Source organism: Penicillium cosmopolitanum, assembly GCF_028827165.1.
Source record: "Penicillium cosmopolitanum strain IBT 29677 chromosome Unknown utg000008l:1.0-4398992.0:1.0-4402845.0, whole genome shotgun sequence".
In the NCBI taxonomy this organism is placed as follows: domain Eukaryota; kingdom Fungi; phylum Ascomycota; class Eurotiomycetes; order Eurotiales; family Aspergillaceae; genus Penicillium; species Penicillium cosmopolitanum.
Genome location: NW_026622678.1, coordinates 4,064,380 through 4,088,407, shown reverse-complemented (window position 1 = coordinate 4,088,407; position 24,028 = coordinate 4,064,380). Strand labels below are relative to the sequence as shown.

Here is a 24,028-nt window from a genome sequence, read left to right as displayed (position 1 = left end):
CGACGAAATGCAAAACCCCGCTCTTCGCGACAACCATCGCCATATGGATCAATTGTAGTCAATCGACTATGGACTGTCCATAAAAGAATATACCCGTGTTGGCGAGTCGGTGCCTGGTAGTGAAGGTAGTGAACGAGTGCTTGACATATTCATCATTAGGAACCTATGGCAAGAGAAGATGGGCGAATTCCCAGGCTACATTATGAGGCCCAAGAAGCGAATCCAGCGGCAGCAAGCTTCTCTTCTCCCTCTTCTCACTCTCCATGTCCAAACTCATTACCCTCCCTCCTTCACCATTCTGGGACCCGCATATAATCTCAATATGCACAGCAATATGGCTTCTTCCAGACTTTCTCTCAACAAGCGAAACAAACATCGCGTTTACGTCGGCCTCTACCACCGGGGTGATCTATCCCTTCCCAATAACGACCGCCAGCTCAGCCCGACCTACCACTGGGGAATTCTTATGTCTCCCAAGTCTCCTCGAGGCTCCGATTCGCATACCTTCGATGTAAATGACGGTGATTTGTTGGATGGGGTCAACAGAGTGGATCGCAACCCGGCCAGGAACTGGCACTTACGCCACAAGAAAACATCAACCCACTTGAGACTGGGCGCTTACTTGTTCATATCATGATCGGAAATGTGGTCAACGAGTACGAGGAGATTATCGGCATTCTGAGGGCAGTGCCCTTACCCGGAAAAGATGCTGTTCCTCGCCAGAGTTGCCGAACCTGGACGAGAGATGCTATTCACGCATTTCAAGCGAATGGCTTCACAGAAGGGTTTGATACGGATCGGTTGATAGAGAAAGCAATTGAATATACGGATGATAAGATGAGGCGCAGGCGGCCAAAATCGTCTCAAACAACATGGATGGACTTGCTGGTAGACTAGCCCCATGACCGCTTATCGCCATATTTCCTTTTTCTCTCTTTTTTTCATCCCCTTGTTCCGCCCTGTGAAAACACTGCTTTGTGTCAACACCAAGGTGAATGAATGATAATGATATTTGTTTGTCATTCGCCATGCGTTACAATTCTTTGACTGCGCCTTCCATAATAAAACTTTCCTCCTTGCTAGTGGTCCTTCTTTCTTCTCAACCCTTCAATTTCACGCCACTTCTCCATCCTCCCTATCTCTTCTATCAAGATTGAGCTTTCTACTTCGGACTGTTAGCCATATTTTGGGTGGATCTATTTAATTGCGAGAGGAAACTGCAAAGAGTTCAAGTGTCTTTGAAGTAGACATTTGAACGTATAATGACAGCAGTTATCTACTGCTTACATGCTGGGAACTCCCAGCCCCAAATCTGTACAAAAGCAGCCCTTATAAACCATCCAAACCTGAAGTTCATGACCTAAAGCCTCTATCAGTGAGACAATGATACTAAATTCCTAGGGCCTTAGGCCCGCGGTATTGTGATTCCACACTGCTTTGTAGCTTCCATGTTGCGTTTGTCCTTTGTAGTGACAGTAGTATTTAGTAGTAGCTATTTTCTCTGGGGGGTTTTCCCTCCATCATCTCCATCATAATCAGTTTCATCACATCTTGGTCCACTCCCATTACTATACGAAAATGACAGTTTATGTCCTACCGTATCCTTGCCAGCCTCTGCAGACATAAAGTCGATGCTATCTAGTACCCAACGAAGCCTGAAGACCCCTAGGACTCCCAGGTGGTCTCCAGGGCTTCTGATTGCTTGAGGAATTCTGGTTTATTCATATCTCACAAGAGTCGTTATATTTTCTCAAATCTATACCCGCACTTTGGAACTACATAGGTAGCCATAACTACCGAATTCTGGACTTTGGAATTTGTACTTCATTTACATCCACGATAAAATTAGAATCTGCACTGTTAGCCATTGTCCATCACCACATGTGCCAATTCCAGCCAATTGAATACAAACTATCCATGGAAGACATTAACAGCCGTTAAGTGAGAAAGAGGAAGTTCAGGTAGCTTTATATATCAATGTTGGTCAGTTGGTGGCCGCCAATGGGGTTTCGGCATTTTCGCTGCTGGGTCGCTCTTTCCATTCGAACACTGGTGAATGTTGCCCAGGTGACGACTTGAAACTTGAAGCTCATCTTCTACAGTCGTTTCATTCTACTAGTAAGTCTTGAAGTGTCACCCAGTCTTGATCTACAAATATATCTCCCAGCTATGGCGCTGCCCAGGTGATCCGACTGCCGCTCGGAGGCGGCAACAAACACCGGGTCTATGTTACTTCTACACCATCAGGACGACCTTCCGCTCGAAAATAAAGACGCCCTACTCGGATAATCGGCGTGCAATTGGGGAATTTTGATACTATCCCCCAAATCCCCACGATGCAAAGACTTGCACGCCTATGATGTTACCAACGGCGTTGTTCTAGTTGGTGTCAACCGAGTCCTCCTTAACCCTGCCATAAACTGGCTATTTCGGCACAAGCAAAATGGCAACCTGCTTAAGAATGGCAGGTTACTTACCAGATTCCTGGTCGGCAAGGTGACTCCTGGAATCACATACGACGAAATCGGTAATATGCTACAGAAAGAAGTGAAAGTGCCGCAGAAATATGCTGCTCCTGCCCAGAATTTTGTTACCTGAGCCACAGACGCAATCCGTTCTTCAATCAAATGGCCTCGCCGAAAGTTTCGACGTTGACCAGTTTATGCAGGCTTATCCGTCACCTCACCTACTTCGTCTTCTTCTCCTATATAATAATTTAGCTGGTACATGCCCAGGTGGTTTTTGACTAGTAAATACAACCTTTGAAGACATTCCTGAAAGGACCCCATGCATAAGCATGCTCCAGCTGAATGCATCAGGAGACAAAAGTACCGATCCTTCGTAATTCTTTCTCAAAAATTGCCGTGGGCGGATGGCCCCAGCACCGGGCCCCCGCAGCAGGCGCCCGGGCCCCCCTTGGTAACGACAGAGCGCCCGGCTTGTTGAGAAAAAGCCGAGATAAACGACCATATTCTCACAGGGCAATATCCAATACACACCAAGAGCTACAAAACCTCATTTCCAGATTTTGTTACAATAGTAATGATTTAACTCGCGATGCGTGCTTTGCGACGGAATGGTAACTATGGCGCCAGTGTGAGCCCTCTGTTGTGCATATTGCTTTTGGATGACCCGCATCAATCCCCTCGCACGATCTACAGTACTTAAGCAAGGCAGAAATCATCCACAGCCAATCATTTGCCGCTATCTGCGGAGTACCGAAATCACGCTTCACGGGTGCAGCGGGCTACATGGATGAACGCCCCCTGAGAGATGTGCAAACCCCCCCTCTAACAACCCTGGTCGAATTGTGGAGTTACTGTATGTATTACCGATGTCAGATTTGAGTACTTTTGACACCCATTTGAATGATAATAAAATCACTGTGGCATTGTTGAAAGCAGGCACCAAATAATACAGAGATCGAATTTAATAACTTGATACTTCTTCAAGGCCTAAATATTCCAGTTGGGGTGTTCGTTTGGAGGGGGTTGGAGACGGGGCTGGAGACGAGGCGTCAAAATCCCCAGCAGGCGAAAAATACATACTAGTACCGTAATACATGGACTTCGCATGACCTTTAGCGATAGACATAAGTAGTAAAGGGGCTCCAGGCTATCTCTTTGATTAACGCCCGGCCTATGTAGCGCATTGCGCCATCGTATCCTTGTGACTGAAAGCCAATAAGGAATGGTGTTCAGGGCATCTTCGCAGCCTCCACCTGCATATCACTACTAACCGAGGGCATCTCCGCCCCCAAGAGCTGAAACTGAAAATGTGAGTGTAGAATGAGGGGCAATCATTTCGTCCTCGCCAGAATACTCAATTTCGACTTTGCCTTCAATATTATCCTATTCCTAGTTTTGGGGACAACGAAACCAACGACATTGGAAGTTGAATTCAAATTATATTATCGAAACAGCTCGGATTCTTGAATCTCTTTTGAACGAAACAATTTCACGTATCACGCTATGAGATCCTCATAATCACGAAAGAACCTTGGAAAGGTGTTCATTAATTGTCTCATTCATAAGTCTCGTCATTTTATATGGTAGCTTGATGTGATTCAGAACGGATTTGGCACTGCCAGATTTTGTCTCTTTGCTTGGGACTTTTATTATCGAGGTCCCTGGTGTCAACTTCAGTCTATATCAAGTCTATCACTCACAACCAACACAAAATCGCTCATTACCGGGGAAAAGTCCACTCTGTGACTCAATTTCCTGCTTGAAATTACCTTGCTGCGACGATAAAGCGGTATTTGGTTGGTCTCTTTGAAAGGATTCATTGGCTTTTACTCGAATTCGGCCCTTTTGCATCCATTTGTGACCACTGGTATTGTATCTTTTCTATGATTAGAATACCTATCCATATATGGCGTGCTATAAATATAGAGTTCCAGTGCTTACACAAGAATCTGCCAGGCATGAATTTCTATCGATCGCTTATTCCTCTCTTGCTACATGATCGGGCGGCCCATACTACGAGATGGAGAGTCCCAAGGATAGAATAGGTACTATCCCATGAAAAGACTGGGTTATATTGGAACATCGCGCCAAAGACAATACATCAATGTAGGGACAGTTGGAAATACAGGACATCAAGATGTGACGGCTCCAAAAACAAAGTGATTATCAAGTAAAGCCCCAAGGAGGATGGGACACAAAAGGAATGAACGCTCAGACGGCCCAAATATGGGAGAGGTGTGTTGAAACTCTTCCTCTAACCATGGGCAGCGCGCCGGTGTTCCAAGAGCTTGTCCTTGCGACTGAAAAACTTGTTGCAGAGAGGACATTGGAACCCATTGGGGTCGAGGTGTTTCGATTGAATGTGCCGCCACAGAGTGTTTTTGCTAGAAAAGCTAGCACTGTAGCTACAGCGATCCCACTTGCATTCAATCCGCCCGGAAGTTATATGGCTTTCCTTGATATGATGCCAGACAGAAAGTTTGTCTCGGAAGCAGACGCTGTAAGTGCACAACTCCCAAGCACAAAAATAAAAGCAACCCTCACCAACATGAGATCCTTCCGAGTTTGAGCTGAAGATCATACACAGTTAGCCAACCGATATTCGCGATATAGTGGATCTCAACTTGCCTAGGAAATGACTCTGGTGTTGACAAGTGCTGCGAAACTTGGTGATGGGGGGTATGTCCCATCGCGAGCAGGAGCTGATCATCGCGACCGGGTCCCCTCGCCTCGAAATACATTTCTGGGTGAAGGAAACTCCTGTTATCGCCAAACGGATTCGGATTTTCTGTGAGGTGGTCGCTGCTGTCGGGTGGGGGAGCTTGGACCGAGGGACGCCAGCCAGGGTAGGCATGCAGTGAGTTTTGCAGGAAAATCATCTGGCGCTCTCTTGCCATGATCTCCTGATCATGTTGCCCACTTATCTGTCGTGCAGTATGGTTGAGCGCCTGTTGAGGAGTTCCCTCGAGCGTTCTGGCCATGGCCGGTGACCACGCACCGCGACTTGATCCTTGGCCTTGACAGATAGGCATGTTGATGTTCAAGGTACTAAGAATAATTTGGTCTGAATAAAATCGTTTGAGAAGTTTGATATTTGATGAAAGATGAGCCTTGAGATGGGTGGTGATGGGAAAGGGAAAGGAAGCTTTGGACCTCTTCAGAGGAAGCTCACAGCTCACTACTGCAGGGCTCTGAGGTTGAGCTCCGCCACAAGCACCACTCCTCCGAACCCTTCCTCTTTTAATTGATGATTCGATGCTAATATTTCTTTTCGACCTCAAGGAATTTCCGATGCGGCTTTGCGCTTCAATTATTCGCCTCACGTTCACATTTTCCACTTGTTCATCCACCGTCACTCCGCCGTATACACCTTCGCGATGACAAGAGGATCAACGCTTACGTTTTCCCGATTGGTGTGAGTGATGCGTCCCAATTGAGTCGGGCATGATCTAGGGGGATACTCCGGCGGTGTGATATACTACAAATTGATGTTGCAATCGTGAGGTAGCAACTTGTTCGCATGATGTGTGCGTTGTAATTCCCGAAAACCTGGGCTCTTCACTTCTTTATGGCATGTCCAGCCCGTCGGGACCAGTTTCATGCCTCTTTTCAGTTTTCTTTCGAGAGTTCACACAATATCTGCTACAGATTCGTAGATCTAGGCTACACCTCTGAAACTGCTTTTGCGATCAAGTCGTTTTGCGGAAGTTTCAGCCACTTTCGAGTTCCGGGTGCAAGTCCCGAGGTAGTCTGCTCTGGGCTGTTGGTGAATTTTGGCTTTGCAAAGCCATTATATTAGAATGGATTATTGAGCTTAATCTTTTTGTCATGAAACAGGCTGCAGGGGTGAAGATTGTAGAGATGAAGTCCTTATTGCTGCCGTTCTACGATCCCATCAACCAATCAAGCTAAACATTAACCGCCGACAGTCAGTTTTACAATACACTCCGGGTTTAATTCTAACTTAAATTTTGGATAAATATTCCTGTGGAGTTAATCGAATAGTTGGAATGGGAAAATCAGCTTTGGACCAAAAGGCTGGGACACAATTGCCGTGTCGAAGAGAAACCCTTCCGGGTTAAAGCGTCTGTGTTACAATTTGTTTTCGGCTTACTTAGCGCAGAAAGTCCAGAGAAGGAGATTCGGCGGCTCAAGGCAGATTCCACAAAGGGGATGAGTGCCACGTCAGGCATCACCTGGGTGAGTGGGTATCGTACTAGTAGAGCCCTGCGAGGCGCAAGACTGATTGCGAATGGGTTGCCATGCGGACCAGGAGGCTACCGGGAGGGGGAAGGGTGCTTAGGGATGCTATAGGGATGTGCATCTCAGGACTGCGCCGCAAATACGGTGCAGTCCTAGATACGTATCCTACGTCATGGACTCAGGAAGCAAACATCTCTCAAGTGATGGAACCAGCGGTCTGTTTGGGCCAACACTATTCGCCAGCACATAAGACCATTTTTTAACGCGATGGTACCTCAGCCTCGGTAGAGGCGTCCTCGGTACTTGTTCGGGCAGCAAACATTGTTCTGTGCACAATTGCTCCCGTTGATGGATTCGAGGGGGTGCGGCTCTGCCACCAACATTGGCTTAACATGCCCCAGCCAGGGAGGCCACCGAAACAAGCGGGCAACAATTGACGACATCTTATGCAACGTATCTTGCTATTATCAGAGATTCGGGAAATTTGAAGAACAATATTTTGAGCGAGAATTTGTGAAACCCCGTGTTCTGGTTAACTACATAGAACTTCTTAACCTCGGTCAAATGATACACGGATATCGAGGCCCCGCTTCATACCATTGCCACGCACTGCCCGGGGCATCAACAATGAATATAAAACATTTTTCGATGTATATGACTTTTTCGGCTTCATCACACTTTCCATTTATCAAAAATAAGCGCTCCTTGCGAATATTTACCGAATCTCAATGGAAATCCCAACTGGGGCATGTCGACATCACGTGGCACGTGGCAGATAAGAGTAGTCTCACGTGCTGATAAGAGCTCCGACATGGAGAGAAGCGCCCGCTGACTTCTCCGCGATTCACGATGCTGTGGAGATGGAGATGGAGATGGCCGACAACCCATTTCAGACTCTGTCGCCCTTGGAGGATGCTTCGGGGGCTCTCGCAAAGTCACCACCGGCTCGTCCTGACCCCAGCACCCTCCCAAGCTATGGGTCCGGCAAAGAACCAGAGCCGTCGGTGCCGGTAGGCTCAGGGCACCACCCGACAACCTCACAGAGCTACAATGAAGTTGGGGGCAGGCAAGGATATCTAGCACATGGGATGGAAAACGCAGAACCAGACCAAAGTAGTCCCAACCCCCCTTTTCAACCCTTCTTCACTATCATCGAAGATGCGCATAGCTCCTCCGTCCACCACCCAACAGTGCACTATATATTCTCCGATGACGACACGGATATCATCAAAGAAGCCGGATTTCGCAGTCTCGAAATCCAAGGCATCACGATACCCGCGGAGAAGAAGGATAAAGAATTCGAGGACGATCCTGATAGCCCAACCGACCCCGACGCAAACGAAGAAGATAAATCAATCCTTCCGCCTACTACTCCAGGAGTACGAACACACTACCTCTTATTGGATGTTGAACCATTCTCTGCGCCGACCGAACAAATCACATCCGATGCGAAAAACATGAGTACCTCCCCTGCCGGCCCCGGGGCTGCAACTAGCCCGATATCACCACCGGCAGCGAATCCAGCCGCCGTTCCACATACTCAGTACAGTGTCACCTCAGCAAAGAGCTTCTCTCCGACCTGGCAGATTCTGAACGCCGATCTCGTTCCTGCGCCGACATTTGACAGCCAGGATCCCAATAACGGACCTTCTCACGGGATGATGCTGAATATTCGCGGGACCGGCGGCGTGCCGAAAGACCCGCGAAGCAAAGAGGATGGTCTAGAAGCTCTGATGGGGAGATTTGAAAAACACATGAGTGAATTGCAAGCCGTGATTGATTCCGCCAAGGTAGAGGAAGTGGGGGAAGTGGAGGCGGAAAATGAGCAAGCTGTCGATCACGAAGGCGAAAACGAGTCAAAGGCGGAAGTGGACGCTGAGGCGGAGATTGAAGCCCAAGGGGCTGAACTTCCTTGATTAAAGCTTGCAAGATTGCTGTTCGGGTTTTATTTCTTTCGGGAATTCGCTGTATTTATGTCCTTACGATAACGGATCTGGCGCATATTCAAAGCATGGCGTTTTGCGTTTGGCGGAATTGTTTGCTTTTTGGACGGACATACCATGGTCGGGAGTATCTAAGTTTGCTATCTCTAATTTCTCCACTATATTAAAAAATTTCAACAAAGAGAGATTTTATTCAAGTAATTCAGATAGTCATTCAACAGCTGGTCTAAATCTGTGGCATGATCAACGTCATATCAATGCATCGTAGCATCCAAGGGATTGCTCGCCCAAGCAAGTTGGGAAGTTAACATCCAAGAAATTCTCGAAAAAGGGTTCGAAAGAACCCGACAGATCATGATTTTCGAAAAGAAGGTCCAAATCGGAGGAGAATGGTGCTCCAGACAAGATGTCTTCCGGAGTATCAAGATTGTCCTGGGGTGTGTTGAGATTGTCGTCAAGTGTGTTGGAGTCGGTTTGTGTTTGTGGAGTGCCGTAATTGACATTCGAAAAATTCGTGCTTTGAATGAATGGAGGTCGTGTCCTCGGAGCTTCATCCAAAGCATCCCCAGCTATTTGTGGCTCGGTCTGTGTTTGAATTACTGGTCGCTGGGAGCTTTCCAGGGCATGATTGCCTAGGCGTACCATGACAGCTGCTAGCCACCAAGTGCTACAGAGTGATTTCAGACTCCGATGAAACGTGAGAAGATTTTCCCGTGCCAGACGCCGATGACCTTGGAGCTTTGCTCTTTGCAGCTGCCGATAGGTGATTGAAAAGGCGAGCGAAAGTGAGTAAGCCGATACAGGCATAGGGGAAAAGTCTTTGACATCCTTGCTTCGACAGATCGCTGCGAGAGCTAGGATTGCCTGGCTTTGGTGGATATTTGATAGCCGTGATGGCTGGCGGCCTTGAATCTCGGTCGAATATGTCCCAAGAATTATGGTAGCGTAATGGTACAGCTCAAGTGAATCTTTTCAATGATCTTTAGTACGCTATTCAAACAAGACTCCGAGACATACTCACCAAGTAGTTGTGGCTCTATGGCCCACGCCTCGGAAGTTTCGACGAATTCCTCGAAGGTATAAAGATCAGCAACCTGATCTCGAGCGCCTTCCAGTCTTGGTCTGTAAGTGCTGATAACGCGACCAAGTTGATCTGCAATGAGCAACCAGAGGCGGAACTGTGGTTTGAACAGAGGAAGTACATCAGTCACCTTTTGGCCGTGATCATAGTCATGGATCAAGACCGGTCTTCCATCCACGACAGAGTTCCACTTATCCAGGCTCCACAGACACCAAAAGAGAGACTTTGCCTTTAGGGAAGATTCACTATCCGGGCCTCGTAGATGCAAGCCGATAGACTGGGCATGGTGTACAGCCTGGGCTAGGGAAAGTGAAGCATCTTCCGACCCATTAGGGCCCCACTCATGGAGTGACAGGATGGCAAGAATTCTAATAATGAGCACCCTATTTCCATCTCTTCTGTTGGGCATATTCTGCGGGATATCTTTCTGTAGTCGTGGACCGAATTCCTTCAGACGCAATAACGCTGGATCCAATCCCAAGAAAAGAAAGGGTGCCGCAGCTCGATCCTTTGCTGCAACAAGACATATAGCCTGAAGAAGCGGCAGTGGAAGAGAATCATTGTTGAATTGATGGCGGGTGTCCTCCTCGTCCACCAGGGGTAACAGGGGATGTATGCGAGAAAAGAAGATTTCAACCAAGGCGACCTGGCATTCTTTCGGAGGCAAGAGTCCAGCGCGTTCAGTTCTCTGAGAAATATCTGCCCTTTGGGGCTGATATTGTCTAGATGTGACACCCTCTTCGTATGACCAAGCTCCTACATCCCCCTTGCATGATTGACTTCTGAGCAACCTTGGCTGCGGAGGTTGCGGATCGTTCTGTAGCGCCACTAAGGGGCTGGTGTCGCACAGGAAGCGGGGAATATCCAGCTCTTGCCTGATGCGATCACCAAGAGTCGTCGGTATACCGGTGACATCCTCAGGCCGCGACTCTTCAACTTGTCGGGATACCGATGAGCTGCGCCCAGGTAGATGCTCCGACGTCGTCGGGTTCGTGTTTCGCGGAACACCTACATCTCCCGGTCCATTGAACAGCTCTTGCAGGTTTTTCGGAAGTTCTTTTTCTGACCCAGGAAAGCTTCCATGAAAACACCGTTTCTATTATAGGATATTAGCACGTTCTGCCTCATCACGGGCCCTCTCCACTCCGGTCTATACCTTTCTTTGACGGCACGGTGTGCATGCCCGACGGGGTCTTTTTACATTTTGGCCATCTCGTCCGACAAGAAATGTAAGTTCCATTGCATTATTGATGACCTCAAGCCGATCGGAAGTTGCACGGTGGATTGTGTATGATTCAATATCCCACCTGGCGGAGGGCGTGAGGGCGGAGATGGTGGCAAACAGGAAAGTCGCCGCAAAGCGGTGACTTTCCTAAAGAAGAAGCTCGCCCAGTTTGGCAGGTCGGCCAGCAGCCAAGATAAAATATCAGTACACGCTACTAGCAGTCGGATTGCATGAAAGAGGAAGGGAATTTCTGAAAGAGAGAGGCGTAGATCTCATTGCTGTAAAATCCCAATTTATCATCAAGCCGCTTATGTCGGACATTTTAAATTGGCCACTTCGAGTCGGTGAACAGCAATCTACAGAATAAAAATCTTGCCATTATCTCACTCGAGTCGTACGGCTTCAATCAAGAACAAAATTTGAAATCACTCCAGGGCTGCTTATTGTTACTAAATTATAACCAAACCGCCAAGATGGAAACTTGAAGCTACCGGGAAACTCCGAAGAACGTCCCCGACGAAATCGGCATGAGCTTAGTTCTAGTACACACCTGAATAGGTTGTTAGTATGTTATCTCTGAATCATGATGTCAGTTCCGACCCCGATTGGGAAGGCCTCCGAAGCCGACAAATAGTAGTACGTTGTTATAAATAAGAGAAAGAAAATGATGTGCCAAAGTGACTGCTTGAGTTAAAAAAGAATTGACAATCATTCCAAAATGTTCTTCCAAAGCTGCGAGACCTATGACCTAAAGTGCGATGAACCCATTTCTCAGATCTATAACCTACTGGTCTAACTAATAAGGAACATCTAGACTCGACCAGGCATGCATTTTCCTTCAAGATAGAACCAAAGCTTCTATCAATGGAACATTCCATGTCAATCTGCCACACAAGAACTCCTTCAAGAGTATCCAAGTCAAGCTAGTGGGAATATTGAAAATGTGAGCCACATATCTAAAACAACGCGTCTTCAGTACTAACACTCATCGCATAGTCCACGAGATGACTACCTCATCCGCAACGACCGTCAACTCATAACATCCACCTCACATCAATCTATCGGCGCATCTGAAACCCTCAACTCCTTCCAACTCCCCGCCGGATACTACGAATTCCCCTTCAGCATCCCACTAGCTGGGAGAAATCCTTGAGACTGTCACTGGTCAGCGCCACATGTACCACACCTATCACGTCCAAGCCATAATCGAACGCCGCTTCAAAGCAAACTCGGTCGTCTCCCGACCTATTCGAATCTACCGCCATCGTCACCTATTGAACGAGCCTCAGATAGCATCGATACCTGCGGTATGTCCACCCTTCCACAAGAAAAAAAAAGAAAACTGGCAGTCCTGACAATATTCAAACAAATCAGACAATCGAAAGACAATCCGGCCAAGAAATGCAATATTGCATCTCAATACCAGAATCAAAAATCCCCTTTGGAAGCAAATTCCACGCGAAATGCTATTTCTCCCCTCTATCGAAGAATCTCAGCCTAAAGACGGTCTCGGTCTCAGTCCTGGAAAACGACAGTCTACAAATCGACGCGACAGCAGCAGAATCAGCAATGCACGGCATTCTCAAATTAAATTCGAATCGAACGTCTACCCTCTTTGAAGCCGAGCACGATTTCTCGAATCAAATACCCGACACTTCATTAATAGCGAATGACGGTGGAGATGGCGATATACCCTCTGCGGAGTGGCCTTTGAGTCTTCCGGTGCAATTACCGGAAAGTTTTGACTTTGCTTCACAATCTATTTCAACTAGTATCATTCGCATCTCCCATGAACTGGTCATACAGGCGCATTTCTGGAATACCGAGACAGATGCACCGATACTGGTGAGTGGTTACTCTTTCAAATAACTCGAACCCTTCACTATAGAACTAGAAGTTGACCAATTACATACAGATCCAGGAACGAATTCCTTTCTCAATTTACATGACACCCGCAGTCATTGGAGACGATGGAACAATCCATGGCCAAGATCTTGAATCCTTCCAGTCGTATGAAAACGCGCCTCCGGCCTACGGTCGACATAAGTGTGATGCGATTCCGGTTGAATGGGCTAGCTATCTTAACCAGCTCAGCGCAGAAAGGGCCCGAATGTCGAGTGAACAGTGCTTTCAGCCAGCTATCGGTAGTGTATCGTGTGTTCCAATTGCTGGTGTATCTTTGGAGACTGAACCGCCTGCCTACCAGTTTTGTGCTACTTGAATTGATGGAAAGATCAGTAGTAAAATGAATCATGTATTATTATGAAGTAATCCTATTTGCCATAGGCCTCGACAGAAACACAATTTTCTCAACCCGAACTCCGGTCCAAAGGAATCCCATCCAAACGATTAGGGTATCAAGATGTCACACGAATGGAAACAAAGAAAAAAAATAGTACTGAATGCGATAAATGCAGGCAATGCAAGGGGTATAGACTGCTCTAGTGGGAACCGTTTCTGTAGTTTCTGCGACCAGCAATACCAGATGGAGGCACGTTCTCACGGCCTTCCATCATGCCGGCCATCTTCTTGGTGAGCATTTTGTGCGGGAGTTTATTCTCGACGGCGTTGCTTGTGGCGTTGGCGGTTGAGCGGCGTTTCTTGAGGGGTGGTTCCGAGTCGTCCTTCTCAGGGGTCTCGTCTAGATCCGCAGATGCGATTTGGGGGGGGTTTCGGGTTTCGCTGACGTATTGGCTTCTTCGTCACACCCGAGTGGTTTGGCGACGTTTATATCGACTTCCCTAAGGCCAATGTTGGAAGGTGCGCTGAGTGATGATGGAGGAGGGTGGGTCCCTACCTCTTCCAAAGCATCGCTATAGACATAGGAGCGTTTTGTCGGCGATGACACAGGCGAGCTGGATGCGGGGTTTGGTTGGACATCTCCATCAAAAGGGAGGGCGGTAAATTGTTTAGAGGTGCGATGGCGAGAACGAAGACCGTCGTGTGACTCCGTGCTTGGCAATTCGGAGGGATAGTCATAACGACGCTTCTGAGGAGTCGAGCCGGTGGGTAAGTACTCTTTCATGGGGTGGCTGTTCACATTCTCCCGCAGTTCGGCGAGAGGTTGACGGACGTGCTCTTGCAGAGGAAGGGTTGATTGTTGGAGGTCCTCTGCGTGTACATCCATGTCCTCTTGCAGTTGCTCGACATGCTCGTTAAGGCCGTTAAGCTGACCGTCAACAGCCGAGCGCATTTCACGGACGTTGTTTGCCATGGAATCCAGGCTACCCAGCTGTGCTTCGTGGAAGCGGCCATTGTGAGACCGAGCCTTCGCAACAAAGTCATCGAGGGCTTCCATTTGCGTGCTCATGTCACTCATCTGAGCATCCACAATCCGAACAGTCTCTTGATGCACGGACTCGGTAGCCCGCTGGATCGAGGCGTTACGTTGATCGAATGCCTACTGTGGTTAGAAATTTTTCGGAATATTGCCAGTAAAGATTCTCTTACCTCCCAGTCATTTTGCATCTTTGTCTTAATGTCATCGCGGGATGCATTAACGTCCTTCGCAAACTGCTCTTCCTTAAATATCCACTCGTCGACACTGCGATCATAATGTGCCGTGGCTTGCTCGAGCGAATCGCCTGAGGCTGACAAATCGGTTCGCACTGTGTCGAATTTGCCCTTGAGGCGATTGGCTTGTTTTTGGCTAGACTCTTCCAACAGGTTTCGGATTTGGGACATCATGGCATCGCGCTCAGATTGCGCGGTTGCGTGCTCCTCCTCGAGAGCCTGGGCTATGTTTGACGAAGCCTTGCGGTTGGCCTCGACGGATTGGCGGTTTGCCTCCTGGAGCTCAAGACGGAGGCGGTTTATCTCGGACTTTTGCTGGTCGATATGGGAGGTCATGTGTTCAAACATGCTCTTGAGATCTTTTCCAAGCACACTATAGGATGAATGAAGCTCCGAGTGGAATTCTCCAAACTCGCCGATGACTTCCTTCGATATCCTACCAGCCGCAGCGGAAAGACCATTGAGGCCTTCGCCAACCTTCGTCTTCACGTCCTCGCGGAGAACCTTGATCTCCTCTAGTACCTCATTCATTTCATCGTGTGCACCGGATGTTTGATTCTTGGCCTGGGTCTCAACTTTTTCAAGAGAGGCACCAAACTCCTGCAGCTGAGAGCGGGTTGATTGAACACTGTTCAATTCATCGCCGACAAATTGGTGGATTCTGATTGACATATTGTCCAAGAGCTCGGCATGGCGTGACTGGAAATCCTCCAGGCGGGTGTCGATATGCTGAGTCACAGTGGAAATCTCGCCGGTGGAAGCCTGCCAGATTTGACGGTTATCGGTCTCCAGGTTGTCCTTGCGATCCAACTTGGCATGAAGTCCGTCGACATCTGCCACGGTGTGGTCAAGAGTTGTCAGAATTTCGGCACCGATTTCGCGGAGGCGACTCTCGGTTTCCTCATGAGCCTTGCGCACGGCTGTCTCCTCATCCAGCTTCTCCGATGTGTCTTTGAGGGTGCCCTCAGTGTGTTCCAGGTCAGCTCGTGTGCTGCTCAGTTTACCAAGGGTTTGCTCGTTATCCGCCTTCAAGTTGTTGAAGTTGCTAGTCAAGGCAAACAACTCTTGAACTTTGTGGCGGAGGCTGGATTCCATCGACTCGATCTTTGCACGCTGTTCTTCATTGACAATCCGGCGTGATTCACTCTCCGTTCTCATCTCCTCGTATGACTCTGGTGTCATATACACGCCATTCCGGTGACGCGTAGCGATAAGCTCACTCTTGAGCTTCTGGATTTCCAGGCCGATATCCCGGAGAAGTTTGTTCTTTGAGATGATCGAGTTGATCTGGGGTTTGTTTCGAATGTTCTTAGCACGGAATGCATAGTCCAGAGTTGAGATGGTTTCCTCCAAATTGGCCCTTGAGGGTGACACAGTAGCAATGATACACGTCTTCGTCTGACCACCAAGTGAGTCTTGCAATAGGCGGGTCAACTTGGACTCCCGGTAGGGGATGTGAGAGCCCTTGTCGACCAGAGCATTGATAACTCGTCCCAACGTCAACAAACTCTTGTTGATCAACCCAGCCTCGGCGGCACGCTTGTTCTCGGCACCGCTTCGTCCAATGTTCTCGCTACCAGCCAAATCCACCAAGTTGAGCTTGCCAGAGCTGATGTAATCCTCGCCGGAGTCTGTCGTACGTTTTGTCATAACTGTGATTGTGAAGACAGTGTGACTGCGGGAGCTGAGGTCGTTGCATTTAGTCGCGGCCACTTGACGCTTGTGACTACCCATCTGCAAAAGTTCGATACCGTTCGAGGCCGAGTCGATATAACTCTCTTCCATTCCCTGAACCACAGTCGCAGATTGGCCCTTCTTCTCATTCTCAAAAATCTTCAATTTCGTGTTCTCTTCGGCGGATAGAAGATCGCGCAGCTCCTCGTTGTATAATTCGATAAAGGAGCACTTGACCATGCTCTCAGTTCCCTCCAGCTTGTTGAACAGGGAATACAAAGTTCGAGGAATGATACCTGCATCATCAGATAAAATGCCCAGGGTATCGGTCATATCACCGGACATGGTATATGTCTTTCCAGTTCCTGTTTGTCCGTATGCGAAGATCGTACAGTTGAAGCCGGTGAGCATCTGTAGATGCAGTTAGCAAGAAACTCATGCGCCGGCCGGGTTATAATGGATCATCCCATACCTCATGAACAATAGGAAGTACAGTGTCCTCAAAGACTCTTGTTTGATCGGCGGCGGGTGAGAACACCTTGTCGAAAGCATAGGCCTTGTTGGATAGCGCATTTGGTCCCATCGAAAGCTCCACCGTTTTACCATTAATACCTTCGGGGGTCGACAGGACAACGCCGCTGTTTTCCTTGACTTCGCGCTCATTGCGACCGCGGCAACGTACTACCACATGAATGCTGGTATCTTCATTGATTTCGCGCTCGTAATCCCTTTCTTTCCTCTTTCCAACGGCGGCATTTAATGATTGATCTGGGGTCGCTTTTGCTGCTCTTGTGCCGGTTGTCGCAGCAGCAGCAACAGCGGCCGCCTTTGTTGACACGGCGGGTGAGGCATGTCGCTCTGGAACCGCAGAACCAGCTCGCCGAGTAGGTTGTCGCAGGTTCGACCTTCTTGCGGGGATCGCAGAGGTAGGCCGAGCTGGGCCGACCATAGTGAAGCGAAGGGAAATTCAAGGTGGTGTGGAGGGGGGTGATGTTCAAAGTAAGTGAAGTGTAAGTGTAAGCATGTGCTCAATGCAGGTGGAAGTTGCTCGGGTGGATCCTTTCGGGCAAAACATAAACAAAGGCCACGTGACCATGTCACACCCCCCCCGCTCATGTGATATGGGTCACCTGATCTTATCCGTCATGCCCCAAAGGTTTCCCCTCTTCACTTTCATTCACCCTCACTTCCATACTCTTTTCTGCTCTTCTTACTCTCTCGACTCTTTGACTCCGTCGGATGGTCATTCCTGTGGTATACAACCTGGCACCATGACCGCCAAATCGGCGCCGGTTCATATCTTCCCCGGCAAAGGCCTGGGCTTTATCAGTATGTCCCAATGATCTACATCTAGATGCGGGAGAGCGCGTCAAGCTGACTTACATTCACAGCTCTCGGCGCTTCTCTACACAACGTTTTGACTCGAGTCAAGTCACATCCTCAGACCTATCCCGCGATCGATCTTGCTTATTCGTCCTCCGATCCTTTGCGCAACCCTGTTGTTCTCCAGTTACCCTCAAACGGGCTCCGCCTACGCTTCGACGGTCCGGACCAACGTTTGCGTCTGATCGAGGTACTAGATTTCTCTCGTGTGGACCTAGTATACAAGAATCAAGATGTCTTGAAAGGTGGAAAGTCAACGGAGCAGCCGACATCTTCTCAAGGGCCTAGCTTCCGTCATGTCTACAACCGACTCTTCGGTCCATCCTATCCTGGTGAATATATCTCTCCGCCGGATCAGTCACCATACGGCACCTATGTGCTCTCATACCCGGGGTAGCTTTTTCCTTCCCCCTGCAGCACTCCGCCTGGTCGGAGCAATGCGATTTTGTAGCACTTCTATCTTCTTCTGCTGCACAGCCAGCAACCTCCATGTCCATTTTCCAAGGGTCCTCATGGCCTGAGGTCCGTGCGAAGCTCTTCACCCAGCAGCCTCAATACCCCCGCGCATCGGCAGTAGTCAGCAAGACCCGTGACTCCTTTGCCGACGAGGTTGAAGAGTTTCATATTCTCGGCGCTGGAAAGTTGGAAGCATCCCGACGAACGGGTCCCCCAGTTCCCATCATCCTTGGAGAGACCAGTCCGCAAGACTTGATCGCGGAATTCGGGCCTCCCGATGCGATATACCGTAAACATGACCGCCGCATTTCTATTCACCGCGCAAATGGTACCAGCGGCGCAGATCCTTTGAATCCGAATCTATCGCCAGGAAGAGGCATGGATCTACCCGATACTGATCATTCTTCCACTAATAGTATCACTGATGATTCCGATGAAGAGACATCCGCAGGACAAGTCAGCGATCCAGGCTCCTTACCAGTCGAAAGCTTCTTCAATTATTTCCATCATGGATTTGATGCATTCATTTCACACCCGTCTACACCTGGCCCTGCGTTCCCTGCCTCTGGCATGCCAGACCCGACCACCCCATCACTTCCGTCTACTCAGTTGGCCGTGACCAAGATCATCTTACACGGCAATGTTCCGGGGTCATACCCGTTCAACCGCCACCGTCGAAGTCGCTGGAATATTCATCTGGATCAAGTCAGCGAAGGATTAAATGCAGAGTCGCCTTACGATGAGATCTCGGAGCGGCTACGTGGGGTATGGAAAGGGTCCTATTCTAGCCCGGGAGAGGAGCGTGCTACGCAGCGACCGATGGTTTTGAACCGGGGCTGGGGTGATAGTCCTGAGAGCAGTGTTGAATTTCTCGGAGGTTGGGAGGAGACCACCGCCAAAGGACAACGTTCCGCTGCAGATGGACATGACGGTGGGTTGGGCAACACGGAACTCTTTGGATTCCCGGGACTCTTATTCGAAGTCTTGAAGAACGGCGCTGTCAGCTCTCTAACCGTCTACTGATATTGATTGGAATATCCTCAAGGCATGTGATACGACGTGATGACTGTTTTTTTTGGGCGCTTGGAATGCCTTTTTGTACACATTTTGCGCTGCATTGTACTATGGTATTTAGATTTCATCATATTTCGTATTATTACCAATATTTCCACTATCTTTGCCGTAAGATTCGTTCCCGCCGGTAACTCGAAGACACCCGCCTTTCTCGGCCGCGCGATAATCTTTCCAACTCCAACTTTAACTTCACTCCTCAACCCTCCGAGAGGATATGCAGGGAGGATGCAACAACCAGGGCGATCACTCCCTCGATCCTGGACTTCGACACTAAAACTCCCCAAATCAAGTTTCCCTCCACGCGTGTCACCAGCCGACCGAACAAAATATCTGAAACGATGCACCGATGAGCTGTACGCCTGGCAGCGTCGCGAACGACCTGCGACTAAACCGTTCGTCCTCCACGATGGCCCGCCCTACGCGAACGGTGAATTGCATGTCGGACATGCGTTGAACAAAATCACCAAGGATATCATCAACCGGGTGCAATTGAGCCGGGGCAAGCAAGTGCGCTATGTCCCCGGATGGGATTGTCATGGATTGCCAATTGAACTCAAGGCGCTACAAGGCCTGCACGATACCGATGTTCTGGATAGATCTCTCAGCGCTGCTGTGATTCGAAAAGCTGCTAGGCAGCTTGCGCGACAGACGGTGAAGGAGCAAATGAAAGGGTTCAAAGGATTCGGAGTCATGGCGGATTGGGAGAACCACTGGAAGACAATGGACCACAACTTCGAAATGCGCCAGCTAGGAATTTTCCGCGAAATGGTTGATCATGGACTCATCTACCGCAAGTTCAAGCCCGTTTATTGGTCGCCGTCAACTGGAACCGCGCTCGCGGAAGCTGAGCTCGAATATAAGGATGATCACATTTCGACTGCGGCTTTGATCAAATTTCCGCTTGAAAATATCCCTGAACACCTCGCCAATAATCCTCTTCTAGCGAATAAAGAGGTCAGCGCTGTTATCTGGACCACTACCCCGTGGACATTGCCTGCGAATGCTGCAATTGCGGTTAGCGAAGAGCTACACTATGCAATTGTAGAGTCGGAGCAACACGGTCTTCTGCTTATCGCTCAGTCCCGTATCGAATACATGGAGAAGATGCTGAAGGAAGACTTGTCCGTCATTATCCCTGACATCCTTGGATCCGAACTGGGCGAAAAGGCCACCTACCGACCTCTTTGCAAGGGCCCCGAGGCGAAAGCCCAGCCAATCATCGCTGCTGACTTTGTGACCGCTGACTCTGGATCTGGCATGGTTCACTGCGCCCCTGGACATGGTATGGATGACTATGAAGCTTGCCTGGCCCGTGGAATCGAGGTGTTCGCACCCGTGAACGACGAGGGAAGATTTACAGACAAGGCTATGCCGCATGATCCTTCTCGCTTGAGTGGCAAATCCGTCCTCGGCGAGGGTAATGAGGCAGTCTTAGAATTTGCACAGGAACGCAACCAACTTCTTGCTCAACACAAATACGAGCACAAATATCCCTACGACTGGCGATCCAAGCAACCGATCATTATCCGGGCCACTGAACAATGGTTTGCCGATGTGGCAGACATCCGTAAGAACGCGCTGCAATCGCTGGAAGATGTCCGATTTGTTCCCGAGACTGGCAAGACTCGACTCCAAAACTTCATCAAGAACCGCAGCGAATGGTGTATATCGCGCCAACGTGCTTGGGGTGTCCCCATTCCCGCTCTTTACCACCGTACCACTGGCGAGGCTGTTCTCACTAAGGAAAGCGTGTCGCATATTATGGACACCATTAAGGAGCGCGGTATCGATGCCTGGTGGACAGACAGCGCTGATGACCTCGCTTGGATTTTACCATCGCTACGTGATGGCTCTACGGGCTATCGCCGTGGAACCGATACGATGGATGTCTGGTTCGACAGTGGTACTAGCTGGGCGGAGATTGATGTGCCCACGGAAGGACGAAGCCACCCTGCAGATGTTTACCTCGAGGGAAGCGATCAACATCGTGGCTGGTTCCAGTCGGGTCTTCTTACCTACACTGCGCACCAGCTCGCCTCCGGCAAGACTGATACCCGTGCTCCTTTCCGTAACTTGATCACACATGGATTTACTCTGGACGAGGCTGGCCGTAAGATGAGCAAGTCCATCGGCAACACCATCGCCCCCCAGACAATCATGGACGGTACCTTATTGCCCCCTCTGAAGCCCCGAAAGGGCAAGGGTAAGAAGCAGGCCGAAAACCAAGAACCCTCCTTCGACGCTCTGGGCCCTGATGCGCTTCGATTGTGGGCCGCGGGTAGCGACTACACCCACGATGTCGTTATTGGGAAGCAGGTCCTGCAAGGCGTTCATACCAGTCTGCACAAGTTCCGGGTGACCTTCAAGCTGCTGCTGGGCGCTCTTGGTGACTTCTCACCGAAGAATGCCGTGGCGTACGACCAACTGCAGCAGGTTGACCGCATAGCCTTGAAGCACCTCTCCGACATGACCGTCGCTTCTCAAAAGTCCTACGACAACTTCGAGTTCTACAAATCCGTCAACATCCTCAACCGCTGGGCCAACCTTGAATTTTCAGCCTTTTACATGGAAGCCATCAAGGACCGCTTGTACACCCTTGGTGAGAACAGTGCCAGCCGCCGTGCCGCCCAGACAACCCTGTTCTACATCTTCACCCATCTCCAAGAAGTTCTCGGTCCCATAACCCCGATCCTCGTTGAGGAGACCTGGGATCACACCCCGGAAGCAATCAAGTCACACAGCGGTCACCCCTTACAGCGCCTCGCCGCCAGCCCTCCAGCAGAATGGCAGGATGCTGCACTGGACACCAGTTACCAGGAGATCGTCGCCGTCCACTCAGTGATCAAGAACCTACAAGAACAAGCCCGCAGCAAGAAGCAGCTAGGCTCCTCTCTGCAATCCTTTGTGCACATCTCCCTGCCCGGTGATGAAACTTCTATTTTCCACCGCCACCTATCTGAACTTCCGGACCTCTTTGTCGTATCCTCCGTCACGATCGGCAAATCTGGCGAGTCCATCTCCGGAAATATTGCCGACGCAGAGTGGAAGTATGAAGAAGAGTGCGAACTTCCGAGTGGCGAGAAGGGAACTGTGCACGTCTATTCCCCCCCAGGCGTCGAAGTGCCCGCGATGCTGGCGGTATGCCGTTCCTGAGACTGATGCGACAGACGCGATTTGTGGTCGCTGCGAGTCTGTCGTGGCTGAGCTGGAGGCGTGATCTCCTCCAGCAATGGCTTTGTAATTATATGCATGTACCATAGAACTGTTCAAACACACCCCATTCTGGTGAAACATCTCAATCAAAATGTATTTTTATTGGCAATGCCATCCAACTTCGTCCTATTACTAGTAGTAATGTAGACTAATGTACAACCGTGCCATCCACCCGGGTATCACAGATAGGTCCGCAGATACTCTGCGAGAGCCATAATTGCCATAGCCTGACCATAAGGCATAGAAGTAATCGGAATATCCTTATAGAACTGCAAATCATGACCCATAGGCGTGCCGTAACTAGTATTCCGAAGCTCGCCCTGTTCATCAACATCTCTCAAAACAGACTGAACAGCCCGAAGCCCAACATCCCGATATTCCGCCCCAATATAACGTCGTCGCACGGCCTTCAAAATACCATACGCAAAACCCGCAGTAGCCGAAGCTTCAAGGTACGAATCTTCATGATCGAGCAAAGTATGCCAAGCCCCCCGAGTCCGATTGAAGCCCTTTCAAAGCCTCACACTGAGCCTCAAGCGTTTCACACAGATGGCATCGAACAGGATCATTAACATCCAATTCCAACAATTCCAAAATCTCCGGAATAACCATCGTACACCAACTATTCCCCCCTAGCCCAGCGCGCATCAGCAAAATTATGACCGCGACTCTTATCCGTGAATTTCCACCCATGAAAGAAAAGACCAGACTTCGTATCAAAAAGATACTTAACATGAACCAAACACTGCCGTTTAGCCTCAGCAACATACTCATCTCTACCCAATAATTTCCCAATCTTAGCAAGCGGCATAACAGTCATCATAAGCGTATCGTCCCAAAGTTCCTGCTCATTCTCATCAACATATGTAATATGCTGCATGCCACCGTAATTCGTCCGTGGCAAATCATACATCGCCCACTCAGCCCAAGCATCCAGCCAAGGAAGATACGTCTGATTCCGCGTCCTTTCATAAACATAAGCGAGAGTCAGAAAGGGAGCCATGGTGTTGATATTCTTGCTCGTTCCGCCCTCCATAAAGCGCTCCGCGAACCAGTCCTCGATTATCTTGAGATATAATTCTTTGCCGGTCATTTCGTAGATCTTCCAGATTCCGTATAAACCAACCCCGTGCGTCCATTCCCACCCATTCCAGCATTTTGCTTGGATGGTTTGTCCGTTTTTGAGATGGACGAGAAATTCGCCTGTGTCGTCTCGGATGTTTATTAGGTTGTTTATTGGTCTATAACACGGTGGATTTCCGTGGAGGGGGGTTTCGATGTGGATGCGGATGCCATTGTTTCGGGGTGGTGAGGGTGTAGGACTTAAAAAAAGAGTTGAAAGGAGTTCCTGTAGTGAAACGAGGCAAAACATTGAACAAATAACAGAATGCTGATGGAATGATCGTCACCAAAATCTGCTATTTACTAAACTCCTAGTCGGAGATGACACCGGTCCAGTGCGGGGATATCTCCGGTCTACTTCTACTAGTACTTCTACGGTGGTATTGCTTCGGCATATTGTATACCGACTCTACCCGACCATGCCATGCGAAGTACCCACGGGAAAATTACCTTCAAGTTGAGGTAGCGTGGAATTATTTATTTAAGAATATTATAATAATATTACTAGTATTATACTTGTATATAAAAGGGTGTTCCTTGAAGCATCAGCCAATCAGACTATGGTATTTTACTATGCAGGTAAACAGTAGGATTCAATGTATTGACTCCGTAGAATAGCTCGAAACATGCGAATGACGTCACTTATTACATTCACAAATCCGATTACCTGGGG

At 49.1% G+C, this 24,028-nt stretch overlaps 12 protein-coding genes across 12 annotated transcripts; 8 read left to right on the top strand and 4 right to left on the bottom strand.

Annotated features, from left to right (window-relative positions):
* Positions 1 to 202: 202 nt before the first annotated feature.
* N7509_008074 (uncharacterized protein) lies at positions 203 to 637 on the top strand (the record flags this gene model as incomplete). Its single annotated transcript, XM_056632711.1, has 1 exon — positions 203 to 637. The coding sequence occupies one exon, from the start codon at positions 203 to 205 to the stop codon at positions 635 to 637; it is 435 nt and encodes a 144-aa protein (XP_056488262.1).
* A 1,340-nt stretch (positions 638 to 1,977) lies between these two features.
* On the top strand, positions 1,978 to 2,598 carry N7509_008073 (uncharacterized protein; the record flags this gene model as incomplete). Its single annotated transcript, XM_056632710.1, has 3 exons — positions 1,978 to 2,052; positions 2,168 to 2,294; positions 2,345 to 2,598. The coding sequence occupies 3 exons, from the start codon at positions 1,978 to 1,980 to the stop codon at positions 2,596 to 2,598; spliced, it is 456 nt and encodes a 151-aa protein (XP_056488261.1).
* A 2,410-nt stretch (positions 2,599 to 5,008) lies between these two features.
* On the bottom strand, positions 5,009 to 5,500 carry N7509_008072 (uncharacterized protein; the record flags this gene model as incomplete). Its single annotated transcript, XM_056632709.1, has 1 exon — positions 5,009 to 5,500. The coding sequence occupies one exon, from the start codon at positions 5,498 to 5,500 to the stop codon at positions 5,009 to 5,011; it is 492 nt and encodes a 163-aa protein (XP_056488260.1).
* A 2,031-nt stretch (positions 5,501 to 7,531) lies between these two features.
* N7509_008071 (uncharacterized protein) lies at positions 7,532 to 8,587 on the top strand (the record flags this gene model as incomplete). Its single annotated transcript, XM_056632708.1, has 1 exon — positions 7,532 to 8,587. The coding sequence occupies one exon, from the start codon at positions 7,532 to 7,534 to the stop codon at positions 8,585 to 8,587; it is 1,056 nt and encodes a 351-aa protein (XP_056488259.1).
* A 276-nt stretch (positions 8,588 to 8,863) lies between these two features.
* On the bottom strand, positions 8,864 to 10,935 carry N7509_008070 (uncharacterized protein; the record flags this gene model as incomplete). Its single annotated transcript, XM_056632707.1, has 3 exons — positions 8,864 to 9,582; positions 9,636 to 10,791; positions 10,852 to 10,935. 3 exons carry the CDS (start codon positions 10,933 to 10,935, stop codon positions 8,864 to 8,866), a joined length of 1,959 nt encoding a protein of 652 aa, XP_056488258.1.
* A 703-nt stretch (positions 10,936 to 11,638) lies between these two features.
* N7509_008069 (uncharacterized protein) lies at positions 11,639 to 12,073 on the top strand (the record flags this gene model as incomplete). The annotated part of the gene is made up of 3 exons (XM_056632706.1): positions 11,639 to 11,673; positions 11,735 to 11,863; positions 11,917 to 12,073. The coding sequence occupies 3 exons, from the start codon at positions 11,639 to 11,641 to the stop codon at positions 12,071 to 12,073; spliced, it is 321 nt and encodes a 106-aa protein (XP_056488257.1).
* A 22-nt stretch (positions 12,074 to 12,095) lies between these two features.
* On the top strand, positions 12,096 to 13,141 carry N7509_008068 (uncharacterized protein; the record flags this gene model as incomplete). Its single annotated transcript, XM_056632705.1, has 3 exons — positions 12,096 to 12,227; positions 12,295 to 12,765; positions 12,836 to 13,141. 3 exons carry the CDS (start codon positions 12,096 to 12,098, stop codon positions 13,139 to 13,141), a joined length of 909 nt encoding a protein of 302 aa, XP_056488256.1.
* Positions 13,142 to 13,361: 220 nt separating this feature from the next.
* Positions 13,362 to 17,056, bottom strand: N7509_008067 (putative kinesin family protein (BimC); the record flags this gene model as incomplete). Its single annotated transcript, XM_056632704.1, has 4 exons — positions 13,362 to 13,561; positions 13,627 to 14,320; positions 14,371 to 16,518; positions 16,580 to 17,056. 4 exons carry the CDS (start codon positions 17,054 to 17,056, stop codon positions 13,362 to 13,364), a joined length of 3,519 nt encoding a protein of 1,172 aa, XP_056488255.1.
* A 322-nt stretch (positions 17,057 to 17,378) lies between these two features.
* On the top strand, positions 17,379 to 17,887 carry N7509_008066 (uncharacterized protein; the record flags this gene model as incomplete). The annotated part of the gene is made up of 2 exons (XM_056632703.1): positions 17,379 to 17,436; positions 17,499 to 17,887. The coding sequence occupies 2 exons, from the start codon at positions 17,379 to 17,381 to the stop codon at positions 17,885 to 17,887; spliced, it is 447 nt and encodes a 148-aa protein (XP_056488254.1).
* A 92-nt stretch (positions 17,888 to 17,979) lies between these two features.
* Positions 17,980 to 18,969, top strand: N7509_008065 (UPF0183 domain protein; the record flags this gene model as incomplete). Its single annotated transcript, XM_056632702.1, has 1 exon — positions 17,980 to 18,969. One exon carries the CDS (start codon positions 17,980 to 17,982, stop codon positions 18,967 to 18,969), a length of 990 nt encoding a protein of 329 aa, XP_056488253.1.
* Positions 18,970 to 19,245: 276 nt separating this feature from the next.
* N7509_008064 (isoleucine--tRNA ligase ISM1) lies at positions 19,246 to 22,173 on the top strand (the record flags this gene model as incomplete). The annotated part of the gene is made up of 1 exon (XM_056632701.1): positions 19,246 to 22,173. One exon carries the CDS (start codon positions 19,246 to 19,248, stop codon positions 22,171 to 22,173), a length of 2,928 nt encoding a protein of 975 aa, XP_056488252.1.
* A 239-nt stretch (positions 22,174 to 22,412) lies between these two features.
* N7509_008063 (glycoside hydrolase family 88/105 protein) lies at positions 22,413 to 23,605 on the bottom strand (the record flags this gene model as incomplete). The annotated part of the gene is made up of 3 exons (XM_056632700.1): positions 22,413 to 22,693; positions 22,758 to 22,855; positions 23,004 to 23,605. The coding sequence occupies 3 exons, from the start codon at positions 23,603 to 23,605 to the stop codon at positions 22,413 to 22,415; spliced, it is 981 nt and encodes a 326-aa protein (XP_056488251.1).
* Positions 23,606 to 24,028: the final 423 nt, after the last annotated feature.